The sequence below is a fragment of the Hippocampus guttulatus genome, chromosome 1 (assembly GCF_054856545.1).
Source record: "Hippocampus guttulatus isolate MCC_2025c chromosome 1, RoL_Hgut_1.0, whole genome shotgun sequence".
In the NCBI taxonomy this organism is placed as follows: domain Eukaryota; kingdom Metazoa; phylum Chordata; class Actinopteri; order Syngnathiformes; family Syngnathidae; genus Hippocampus; species Hippocampus guttulatus.
Window position 1 is genome coordinate 18,072,638 of NC_141261.1, and position 13,054 is coordinate 18,085,691.

The window sequence follows — 13,054 nt, forward strand, 5'->3', positions numbered from 1 at the left end:
TACTTCTGTTTATGTTCTCTTCAATGTCAGGCAGATGGTAGAAGAAGAAGAAAAACAAAACTTTATTTGTCTCACAATGGAGAAGTTCGCAATTTACAGCAGCAAAAATTATGAAAAAGAGAAAGTAGAAAAACCAAGATTTTTGCGACCAAAAACAAGTATTTGCATGCACCCCCCCCCCATTAAAAAAAAACAGTTAAAAAATTATTACCGGTACATTATTATAAATAACTGGACATTCACGCGCGGCATGCGCAGCATTTCAGGAAGATGGGAGACAAAACACACAGGAATACCCCGCAGCTGAACGAGAAGCGAACACACAAACACACACTTACCCGGGTACTGTCTGAAAAAGCCTTTGGCACTGCCAAAGTACTGCCATGTGAGTGATGGGTCTCTCTCAAAGTTATCCACAAACACTTTGTTCAAGGCTTCTGACCAGTGCACTCCATTCACGATGGCAGAGTCTAATGATTCATGAGTGGGAGGGGGGGATGGTGGCAGAGGGAGAAAAAGGGGATTTCAGTCAAAAATATTCAACAACTTAAGACATGCGCTGACATCAGTGCACGGTGTTTTTGTGTTTTCAGTCAAACTGCTGTACAAAGTTTGCCCTGCTGTGTAACAATGACTACGTTTATATGCAGTCAATTTTCGGGTCGCGGTCAAAATTCCGATTTCTGAAACATTCGGAATAACCCGTTTACTCCGGCATTGAAATATTCTGCGTGAAACGGCGACGCACAGATGCTGTGACGCAAATAGACGTCATATCCCCCTGTTACTTCGTCTCGTCAATAAAACGCATTATATTCACAGCAAAAATAAAGCAGTCTGTTTTCTCCTGGCTCCAAAAGTGTGCCGCTGTGGTGCGTCTCCAAGCATGGCCATGATTGTTGTCTCTTTGGGTATTTCTGGTGAGTTTGTGCACCAGATGTACAGACGGGTGTCTGCATACCACTTTGTTTGTCGTAGAAATTGAAAATAACATGAAAATGCTGTGGGGAAATCAATGTATTCAAGTTAGGCTAGCATTTCCTGTACCAAAAATATCAAGATGCCCAGAGCAAGAGCATGCGCAGAACAAATACCAACGCTCCGTTCAAAGGATGCAACCCGATCATGTTGGCTTGACACAATATTTGGGTTAGAAAAGGAGTAACCCAGGGGTCTTATTCGGGTTTTTGAAAATAGTTCAACAAACACAAGCACAACAGTGTATGATGCAAGATATTGTTTGGTGGTCTGTAGTACGTTAAAAAAAAAAATCCATGTGTGTTTTAATTGATCACTGCTGCCAGTAAAATATTTTAAATCTTAAAAGTAAAAGTGTGCACACAAGCCTGACATGAAGAAATGAATTAAGTGCGGTTGGAGAGGCAGGCACAAGCAGTGCAGGCGTGAAATGGAGACAGAAGAGCAGATAAGACGTTCCTCATCATCTCCGATGCTGGCACCATTGTTATGCTGTCATCATTCATGCCAATAAGCCATGAATGAATTAATCTTTTGGAAGCGAGCTTGATATGCAACACCAAGCCACCTCCGTGGATTGGAGGGGAGAGATATTTGGATGTGAAGCATTTGCACAACAATGCCACCGCATTTTGCAGTTTCGGTCTGTCGAACAATTCGCTCAATTCATCCGCACAGTGCAGAGTCCCAAACAATCCTATATGCGATACATAAACCAGAGTGTAAATACAATGCAATGTTTTGTATTATATTTTGCTCTATATTGTTTGCCGTGATCGACGGAAGCGCATTGTCGTTTTGTTTTCTGACACAGCATTGAAGCCAAGTGCAACAGGATGAGGAGGTCATAACTCAAAAACGGTCCGGGTCTTGGAGACATGCAACCCCGACTTCAAAGCACGCCTACTTTAATGAAAGTGTTCAAAAAATCATTCTTTCCTCTAATCCAAGCCTCTTAGTGGGGTTTTTTTCTGCAGTAGGCCAAAGCTGTTGCCCACCAAAAAAGATCCCTGCAGTCCCAGCAAATACATCCACGTTCTCACTATCGGTGAACAAAGCCCAAGGATTTAAAAACTCTTCGAGCTCTTTCCCTCTCGGTCTGTGGCCCGTACTATTCATTTGCCAGGGAATCAAATCAAGAGTACGCTTCCTCTCCTTGCATTAGCCTGTCAGTCTCACTCAGAGAATTTTCATTCACTTCCTCTCCATTTCCTTCAATCTCCTTCTGTCACTCTCATTAGATTTTTTTTTCTTCCCTCCCATCACCTCGCAATTATTCAAGTGTTTCTTGGGCCTTCCATCAGTTTGACTTAACCTACTTCCTTCGCTTTTCTGCGCCTTCCCCACATAGTTCTGCCTGCTATAGCCGACTTAAGCCCTCGCGACATGTGGTCTGTCTACTCAGGACAATTCAAAGGTCTGCCTTCATTGGTCTGCCTGCGTGACCGGTGAATAAAGATAGCTAAGAAGTCAAACACTCGTTTGACTTCTTAGCTATTAATTTAAAGAAAGCGTGTGACTGAAATAATGGAAAGTGTTTCAAAAATGCAAATGCAGACACAGTGTGCGGGAAAAAAAAATGCATCATTTTCACGTCTGAATTATTCAATATACAATTATCCCCTCAGAAGTAGAAATGAGCATTTCTCACATTGAAAAAGTAGAGCATGTCTCTGAATTGGAGTTTGCAGTGAATGATGCCAAAGCGAGGTCGCAAACATACCCTTGTTGTACATGTTAGTGGGCACTTGGACCACGCTGAGACTAAGGTTGACAGACAGGTTGTTGAAGTGATCGTCGGGTTGCAGGATGAACTCTCCTCCCAGCTCTACATTGTTCCCCTCCTCATCCACTTCATTGATCAGCACTGCATTGAAGTATTCATACTGGGAACAAGAAAGAAACAAAAAGGTGGTGTCCCATGAGGAATTTGCAGATAAATAAAGACACTTGAAACCGCCATTCACTTGCACAGGACGTCTCGGTCATGGAAGCGCTGACTCAGAGAGTATCGGAGTTACTTACGTAACCCGAATCTCCGAATCATCCCAGACATGTATGATGGTAGTGTGATAAAATGCTGAGTTGGCAATTCTCCCCTCTCGCCTGCACACTCCTTTCCTATCAACATGCTGCATGCGGTGCCCTGGCTTCGCTGTATTTTTAGTGCCGCGTATACTGGAAAGACTATTAATAAATGATGGCGCTAGATAAATATAGCACACATGGCTCCCTGCATCCCCGAAGCAAAGACACCACCCGTGGCTACGCCCTGGGGGGAGAGCACGTCGATTAGAATGTCCAGGGACAGTGGAAAAGGGACAATGGTCTCACAATAAAATGAAACATTAACACGCCGGTATTAGTCAGTGCTGAGCATCAAAATGCAATTGTGGTGACCACACCTGCCTCACAATTGAGAACAGAGAGGGGCCACTGAAATGCTGGAGCCGGCCACAATTTTTTGTTTTTTTAATCAGTCCTGCTGGGCTGGCACATAGGAATGCACAAAGCAACACTTTTTCAAATATGGGCAGAATATGTGCATACATGCAAAATACATTTATAGTATAGTATGTATTTATTACATTTTGTCAGCATCAATTTTTCAATGCATGTATAAAAGCTTCACTATCGTAAGCTAAAAACAGAGAGTTTGAAGCAACCAACAACATGACCACATACAATGTGCCAGCCAGGCATTGTTTCAACACCTTTTTGTTCGTTAACTAACTACACACTCCAACATGTCCACCTGATAATTTTGGAACAATTTGTACAAAAAGCTATGCACCGATTAGAGAAATGGCTGCAAGTTTTTCATGATAGCAAACGCTGTGCATGCTCCATTCTCATGGGCAAACCCCCTGCATGGACTAAAACGAGGGAAGCTGAGAGTATTACCGGTACTTTCATAAAATTCGTTTTCATTTTCCTTTTCAGATGCAGTCACAAATACTATACCTCACCGCTATCCGTTACTGATGATCAAGGTCTTTTCGAGCATTTCTATAAAAACGTTTTTTGCCCAAATGCTCATGCGCTGTACGTTTTTAGTAATTTCAGTAAGCGACTTTTTTTTCTCTATTTTGCTTTTAAATGTCATAAATTATTCCATTACCCCCCCCCCCCCCAAACTTTCTGTCTTCAAATGTTGTATTGTCACTATGTGAAGCACATTGAGTTACCTTGTATCAAAAATGCGCTTTTGAAATAAAACTGCCTTGCTTTGGTCACGAGGCATTTTAAACGGCGCTCCGATCCTGCCCATCTGCTTTTTCCCTCATTGCCTCTTTAACGCTTGCTTTGAGTCTTTCCGCTCAGCTAGTGTTCATTGTTCATGTTTCATTACCTTAACCTACCATCTCTGTGTGCTTTCTCTTCCTCGCCGTTGCGTAAAAATCTCAAAAGAAGGTAATGAACGCAAAATGTGATCTTATCACCAAAAATGTAATTTATATAACCCAATGAATTCTGGGGGGGACAAAATTAACCCCCGATAAATGTCATGTTAAACTATTGGTATGAAGTATTGTATAGAGCATGTACAGTGAGATGAACGGAGTACAACAAAATGGCGGTTAATGACGCCATTGATAGACTTATTTAAATTCACAGCATGTGGGCTTTAATTTTGATTAAAACTACATCCATTAGCTTGAGAGTTTCAGCACTTTTGGAGTGAGCGTGGGTGTGTAAATGTGTCTTTGCATCTGTGCAAGCTCCTGTTCGCGTGTGTTTGAGCGCGCGCGTGTCCATGTGTAGGTGTTTGTGTAAAGTCAATTATGCAATTCTAGTAGTAGAGCCAGTAAAGGAGTGCCCGGTGCCACTAATGCAGTCCCTGATCATGGTGTTAACAACCTGATCTTTATGCTGAAAGACCGCATTTGCACCAACGGCACCCACTCAGTGTGGGCTGGAGAGAAGATGAGAGGGTGAGGTGGGGTACAAGAGCAAGTAAATAGCAAATCTTTGTTCCCTGCTTCGGAAAAAAGAGGTTGTCAAACTAGTACAGTACATATACACGTTTTCGGGACTGTTGTCAGTTCGATGCTTGTTTTAGCTTGGTTTCCCTTTCCTTCTTTCTTCTGGTGGTGTGAAATGTGTGATTTTATTCATATTTTCCAAGTCATTTGCCAGGCTGATAGTTGATTGAAGTATTTGATCATTCTCGTCATTGTGTAGCCTGGAAGCAATCTGATACATCTAACTGGAAAGTGGTGGTGGGATTGGGAAATGAAAGCAATCTGTGATGGTGCAAGACATTTAATCACTGAGGGCCTGATTTACTCAGATCCCAAATAGCGGCCGGTAAACTGCGTATTCACTCACTCTAACAGATTGCAGAAACGATTGGAAACAGGTGTAAGAGTAAAGGCGACCATCATATTTTAAAAGAGGTTTTTGCACTTTAGGTCGCGCTGATGGTTTCTACCAAGGGTAAATGACGAGAGAACCGCAAGTATGAAATGGGGTTTGAAGTTACAGTTAAGAGATGTAATGTTCCGATCGTTCTGGAGAAGTCAAAAAATACATCCAACAAAAAACAATACATACAAAGCTGAGTTTGTGGGAACTAGATGTATTGACTCCTGGCAGCACACTTGAAAAATCTGCTTTGGGAGACAGCAGCATCAAGTGTCACAGTACTCTAAATACAAATGACCCAGGTACAAAGAAATGACGAGAAGAAAGTAGTTTTGTCATATTTGTCATCTGGCATGACTCCTTCTTGTGACTGGCTGCAAAGACAGCCCTGACACCATTCAGAAGCTCCAAAATTAGATTACTCCATAAGACCATATGTGGCGATGATTTTTGTTCTTGACATGTCAAAACTGTGTACACAAGCAGAAAAGTTCTCTCTGTCACCTCTCAGTTTGCCTTCGCTGAGCTGTCAAAACTGCGCGTGCCGCTTTGTACCTGCCGTTTGGAGGCTGTCTGGAAAGGCAAAAAATTTAGTCGCAATTTGTCTCCCACATCTGCTCAATACTTGCAGAAATAAATTGAAATGAAATGAAGTGGTACCAGAATATCATATACCGTATTTTCCGCACTAAAAGGTGCACTGGATTATGAGGCACACCTTCAATGAATGGCCTATTTTGTAATTTTTTTCACATATCGGACGCACTGAATTATAAGGCGCAATCTACAATGCATCCACTAGATGGAGCTATGCTCCTTCCATTTGACTCGAGAGGTGTTCATGACCGCCTCCGAAAAATGTAAATTAACGATTACTTCAATGAAACTACGAACATTGAAAATAATGCATCAAAACAGAAAATCAAGCGAGGAAATCACTAAATAAATTCTATAGCCCCCCCTACAGAATTTATTTTGGCATTTCCTTGAGCGTTACCCCAACAGAACAATGTCAGTAAAATGTAGGAGACTGGACTGTCTCAAAAGTGTTTGTTATTTATTCCTTTGCTGTGTACGGTATTCACAAACGAGGAAATCACAAAATTTAGTTTTTTTTCAGTTTTCTGCTTTTTAACTTTTTAGTTGTCAGGAAAAAAAACACAGGTGTGCTTTCAGTCTCCAAATACAGTACAATTGTGTTCTTATGTTTCATAACAACATCAGTATTTTCCACGTTTAGTATCTAGCAAGTGTTTAAGACAACAGCACAACAAACAATTTGTTTACATTTCAATATATGTAGCAGAATATATCCTTTTGTGATCCAAAAAGGTGAATTAAAAGTTGAAAGACAAAAAGTCCATATTTTATACACAATTTATGTAAACGGGCTATTTAGTGTTGCTTTCTCTCTCACACACACACACACACACACACACACACACACACACGCGCACGCACACGCACACGCACACGCACACGCACAAAAAGCATAAAATTGAGTCACAGCCACAAGGAGGAACGAGATAGGGCAACAGAGAGGACCGTGACGCCTCAACCCTCTGGTGTTCACTTTCAACTTTCATCACTCCCAGGGTGTGAAAGTATGAGTGGAAAACAACTGGGGGCATGGATACAGGTAATTTGGGGGTAAACACAACAGTGTAAGAAATAACCTGGGGGCAAGCCCAGATTTGTGCTGAACGCCCCTCGTGCAAATACTAACCAAAAAAAAAAAGTATTAAAGAGTAGGCAAAAGTGAAAAAGTTTGGTTTATTATTTTACTTTAAAACACTTAGACTGCATCAGGTCGATGCTAGATTTATTTTATTTTTTATTTTTTTGCATTTCCAAGACTGTGTGAAGATTTCCGTGGTATCTTTCGCAAAGTGGGTAGATCCAAGAAGGGTCTACTAACATGCGAATGCTAATGTGAATCAGGAGTGTATACCGTAAGAAAAAAATAAGTGCTATATTTGTACCCTTAAAGCAGGGGTGTCAAACTAATTTTTGTCATGGGCCACATTTTAGTTACCGGTACTGTTTCCCTTGGAGGGCCGCTATGACTGAAACCGTATAAAAAGTCAATAATTACGGTTTATTAACGTTTAAGTTACTGTAATGTGGGGTTTGGGTAACAAGAAAATTCTTACAATATGTTATTTATTACATATGAGAATGTTAAATTTTGTTAGAGATTTTAGCAAGCATCATGGAAGTTGACATGTTTGATTTGTTTTCGCGGGCCACGAAGTGTGGCGAGCCAGATCTGGCCCCCGGGCCTTCGGTTTGACACAGATGCCTTAAAGGGTCACGTGAATGGGCTGATCACTGGCACGTATATAATACGCCTGTATGTAGTGAGTAAAGTTTTATTTTTGTGATGACTTTTACCAGAAATTGGAATGCCTTTTTGGGGTGTGACTTTTTTTTCCATCTCGACGTGTACAAGGAGCATTGTAATATTGTTTTCGGGCTTGGCTTGTCATATTCTTTCGTAACCTAATGTCTAAAACAGTGAAAAATCACCAACCAGAATTCATATACGCATTCCTACTCTTGTATCTACATACAAGGTACAGAAATGTTCTCTTTTCCCATTTGGACCATTTGTGTACCTTTTCTAAACATAAATAGTATGTATTTGTACCTAGGGGTTCATACACGAACATACATACATACATATCACGTAGAGCACATTTGACAATAAAGGTGTATTCAATTCAATTCAATTGTGAATTCAACAGGGTAAATACACCATAAAAATGAACCCCTCCAGTAACTTTTGATTTTTTCTGAGAGTATAAAGTTACAAAAGTTTAACAATATATCGGTCATATCGGAACTCCCAAAGTCCAAAATGTGCACAAGTACAGTACAATTTTTATATGAATAGAAAAGCATCATAACACACTGTGACACGGAGATTGGGAACATTAACAAACAAATCTTGTCACACTGAGGCAAATGTCAGTACTACTCATCATCACCATCTTTCAGAAGCCCATGTTCTGTCCACAGGAAATTAGTAATGAACTTAATTACTGGATAATTATCTCTCCAGATGCTCCCTCGCCTCAACGCTGAGCATTGATGTCAACATATGAAATAATGTACTTTGATCAAATTAGATTTTGAACATATTAATTCAATTTACCCTCTTTTGCTCTGGTATATGGTTAATTGTAACTAGTCACTAAACAGGTTAAAAATGTCTTTTAAAGCATTTTTTAAATCAATTTTTCCCAAATCTTGTTCTTGTGCAGTACATTCTTTTAGTAATTTTTATAAGCGACTTTATTTATTTTTTACTTTTTTTTGCTTTTAAATGTCCTGAGTTATTTTGTATGTACATGCTTTTAAACATTGTACTTCTAATTATGTGAAGCACATTGAGTTATCTTGTGTATGAAATGGACCATATAAATAAAGCTGGCTTGCCTTGCCTAATGTTTTGCATGGTCAAATTACATAATAGTTTTGCTACAAGCTAAAATTTACTTACGCAGAACACACCAGCACAATACATACTGTGGGGTTGCGTACATATACCGGTACACACACAGCATTATATATTGAAACCGCAATCATTTTCATAGAAATTGTGTGCGCGGGCACAGGCCAGTGAAGCAGAAGATGAAGTGATTATACAGGTAGCAGCGTGGGTCAAACATGCTTTGACAAAGAAAAACAAACAAGCTGGCAAATCTACAAGCACAAGGCCTCTTCTGTACACTCCTTTGGAAATAGCGAAGATATGATCGTGCAAGAAACAAAAAAACATGAGGGGTTTTTCTCCCCGCCTCCAAGTGGGACTACATTTTCTGGAAGCAGCATTAGGCTTTGCAATTGGTGGATCGTCTTCATTGGCTGCACAGGGCATGGAAGACTGCACGGTGCTTTCCTTTTTACAGTGCATGAGCATTGCGGGTAAAAGAGCGAGGGAGGGAAATCAGAGCAGATTACCGTGCCAATTTCTCTTGGAAGCAGAAAAGCTCTGGAATGGATAGATAAGGAAATTCCAAGCAAACCCCTGCCAGCCAAATATGTATCCAATGGCCAAAAAACATACAAATACACCCTGAATAGTGATGGAGGAGGTTTCACCCTACTGGGTGGATGGGTATTTTTAACCCAGCTGGTGATAATTACCTTGTATTATTCACCCTGGTCTGCAATAAACAAGCAACATCACAACTACCACCAGCTGTGTGACACACACAGATACCGTATGCAAACCTTTGCAGGTGTCGTGGAAATACAGCAAAAATGCATATTCACACAATTTAGCACTTTAGGTTCTCAACTGAAAGGAACATTGGGGGAAACCACATTTAAATGTTTATTCTGTTGTAGTAAAATTGTTCACGTGTATCAAATCAGAATCTCTAGTCTGTCCAGTTTAAATGGGCAATCCGGATCGGACCCAGGGCTGCAGATAACCCACAACAACTAAGAGAGTCCAAATGAAGAATATCATTATGCAGCGGTAGGCTAAACTCGATTGCTGTTTTTAAATCACAAAAGTTGGACTTTTCTTTCTTTGGTATTTTCATAAACACGTGCAGTTGAAACGAGCGCTTGCGCCATTGTGGGGGTGAACACAGTCCACTTGCTCGCCATCCAATGGAAGCGGCTCCTCTCATTCCTTTTCAATTCAGTGCAGGAAAGGTGCGCGGTCTACGTAGCGGAAGCATAAACTGGAATCCATTCAGGAGATCAATTCATGCCATGTATGCTTATGAGGAACTGTAAGATGTCCACTTGCAGATGGTGTAAAGTTGGCTGCTCTGGAGTGGGCACTTAGGAGACTGCTTGCCTTCCACCCACGACCGTGCTTCCGTGCGTGATAACCGCCGTGTAAAAGAAAATGCCCCCGGCCCACCGGTACGCCCAGTAGGGCGCATCCAAATTCCCAAGCACGTTAAAGGAAGCTTGTACCTGCAAGAAAATCAAGATGTGCCACTTTTTGCATCCGGACGCACATGTGCTGTCTACAATAATATGTAAAAATGATAGCAATCTGGGGTTTAAGTAGAATTATTACATGTTAATGACTATATAGAATGAAAATCAAATCTGTGAAATACAAGAGTGATATATGAGATACGTCTATAGTTGCCTACCTGAATTAAAGTGGCGGGCCGTGCATTTCAGTGACGTCACATACATGACAACAATACAGTATAGGCTCGTCAAGCAGCACTTAATTTCAGGAGCATTTAAAACCATCAAGTATGCATTCACAATTAAGAGCAGGAAACTAAATATATAGATATTGTCAAAAATAAAAAGATGATTTAAAAATACAAAATAAAATGCCACCCAAATTACGCTGTGTGATCTTAAACAAGTCTGTCCAATAAATTGCGCAATGTCGCAGTTTCATATAAGACACCAACCAAACAATAACAAAACAAACTATTTTATCTGTTCTTTAAAATAAAGTAAACAGATCATTTGCATTTTGAGAACAGCAAATAACTGACGATGTTGAGCAGCTGAGATTGAACGAACTTTAGTGCACGAAGGTGACTACAATGCGCCATTATAAATTGCAGGTGAGCAGATTTATTTGATACATTTTTGTATCTTTGTCATTTTATTTCGTTACCATTAATTTAATACTAACGAAATAAAATGACAAGAAGAAATGTAAAATAAAATTCATTTACTCACCAATGTAGTGCCTGTTCACTGAGCTGCACATCTACGCGAGTGTCCCCAAACGTTTTTAAACGCACCGTAGTTTGTAAGTGCCCAGCCGTGCTCTGATGTTTCCTTGCTGCCTTGGTAAAACAACTTAAATGGGTAAATCCAGTGTGGCTCCAAACACCAAATCGGTCCGTTGCAAGCAATAGGCATTCCCAGCAGTACAATTTGCAGCATTTCACAGAGACTGTGAGCCACTGGGACCGTTCATAATTGCTCGTCTGAAAATGACGGACAAACCCTTTTCCTTGCTAGGACAGGCTAGCTAGCGCAGGAGTTGGGCGACCTCTTCGCACAATATCCAGCTTATCGTGGAAGGTCCGTCTTGAAAATTGTGTGGAAAGCAGTTCTGCAACCAGATCAACGTCTTCTTCTTCGGCCATTTGGGGTTAAAATGCAGTGATAGCGCCCTCTAGCAGACGCTAATCCAATCACCGAACGCGCACGTCCAGTCTCGACGTAAGGGATTCTAGCTGGCCCCGGTGCGCAGACTCGTGATCTGATTGGCTATTGCAACCTGACTGTGCCCGTTCATTTACAGCACACAGGGGCCTGCTCTGTTTAATCTGAAGGCCCCGAGCAAGTTTAATTTACCTGGCAACACAAGCTAGCTGAAATATGATTGGTTAAAAACTCTACCATAATAAATAAGTTATTTATCGAGTGGCTTTCAATGTTAAATAACATTGAAAGCCACTCGATAAATAATATGATGTAAAGAATACAGAGAATAATTTTGTTTACATATTTATGAAAATAAAATAACATGAATTAAATTTATGTTATTGTATGAATGTTTAGGCCAGCAGAGAAGGCCTTGCTGGCCCTGACTGCTGAATTGTTTTTCAACAGTCAAATGATATTTCTGATCTGTTTCCACAGAAACGATAACAATATGAGTGCTCGTCGTCCAACATAGTAAAGTTGTATTTTAAAAAAGGATACTTTTAATAACAAATTGCCAGTAAAGCCTTACAACACAGTTTGATAGAAATTCAGAACAGCACAATTACCAATAGTTTGAAGCAATGGACCGTTTCATGAGCAGAAAATACCAGGGCATTCGCTCTGATACCTTGAAAAGCTGACAGCATCAACACAAATTCACTGTAACAGGCACACAAGCACATCGCCAGACGCAAAAAGTAGTTGAGTAGCAATTCTTCTCAAGTCGGCTTTGCATCACAGTCCCATTTTAAACCTCAACCTACTGCTGTGTCCCCTCCTACTTTTCGAAACTCCCGAGTGAGCGCACAAAATCAACTTTAAGAAAAAAAAAAAGCATGACAAGTGCCCACAAACACACACAGCGATTGCTATTTTGTCTTGCTCCTGCTGGCTCTCGCACATCCACGCGCATGTAAAGCAAGATTGCACTCTAAAAATTAAAGCTGCTCAAATGGATTTGGGGCAGAACGGCGAGGGAAGAGGAAGTGGTTTGGTTCGTTTTTGAGAAGGGACGTGACAGGGATGTAAAACTATTATTAATCCACGACCTGTGAATATTTTATCAGCAAATAATGTGCCGATTAATTTCTTCTCCCATGAGAAAAATGATGAGTTTCCTCCCACGCGTGCCTCACAAAATGAACTGAAGAATCGGGTCGCATTCGTACAAGCAGTAGCTTGAATGCCGAACAAAATTGAATGTCTCAGGTTACGCTGTGCTTCTTAAATGCAAACAGCATCAAAACGTAAGACGGAAAGATCATTTTTTTCACATATCAAGTTCAAGTACAACTTTATTGTCAAATGTGCTGTATGTGCAACATACAACACAGATTAAATGTCTTCCCTCTCCAGACAACATGCAACAAGAGGAGCTGCTGCGGGTGCCCGCGCCGCCATCAAAAGAAAAGTTAACATAAAATGACAAAATAATACAAGACAACACATAAGACACAGACAATCGTGCAATCTGAACCACTTTCCTGCATACACTTTGTTGTTTGAAGCAGTTATAGATGAAAGAGGAGCGATTCAAAGTGTCCTTTTC

General features: G+C 40.6%; 1 protein-coding gene across 6 annotated transcripts in view; it reads right to left on the minus strand.

The window, feature by feature from the left end:
- The window catches only part of cacna2d3a (calcium channel, voltage-dependent, alpha 2/delta subunit 3a), a 100,520-nt gene that overhangs the window by 59,109 nt on the left and 28,357 nt on the right, over positions 1–13,054 (minus strand). For all 6 annotated transcript variants that reach the window (XR_015101389.1, XR_015101391.1, XR_015101390.1 and 3 more), the window contains exons 5-6: positions 2,702–2,864; positions 339–470 (exon numbers count right to left, since the gene is read on the minus strand). Coding sequence is in view for 3 of the 6 variants with exons in the window: in XM_086115739.1 (XP_085971865.1) it covers positions 339–470; positions 2,702–2,864 (295 nt within the window). In the remaining 3 variants the exon portion in view is untranslated. The remainder of the gene's footprint in view (positions 1–338; positions 471–2,701; positions 2,865–13,054) is intronic.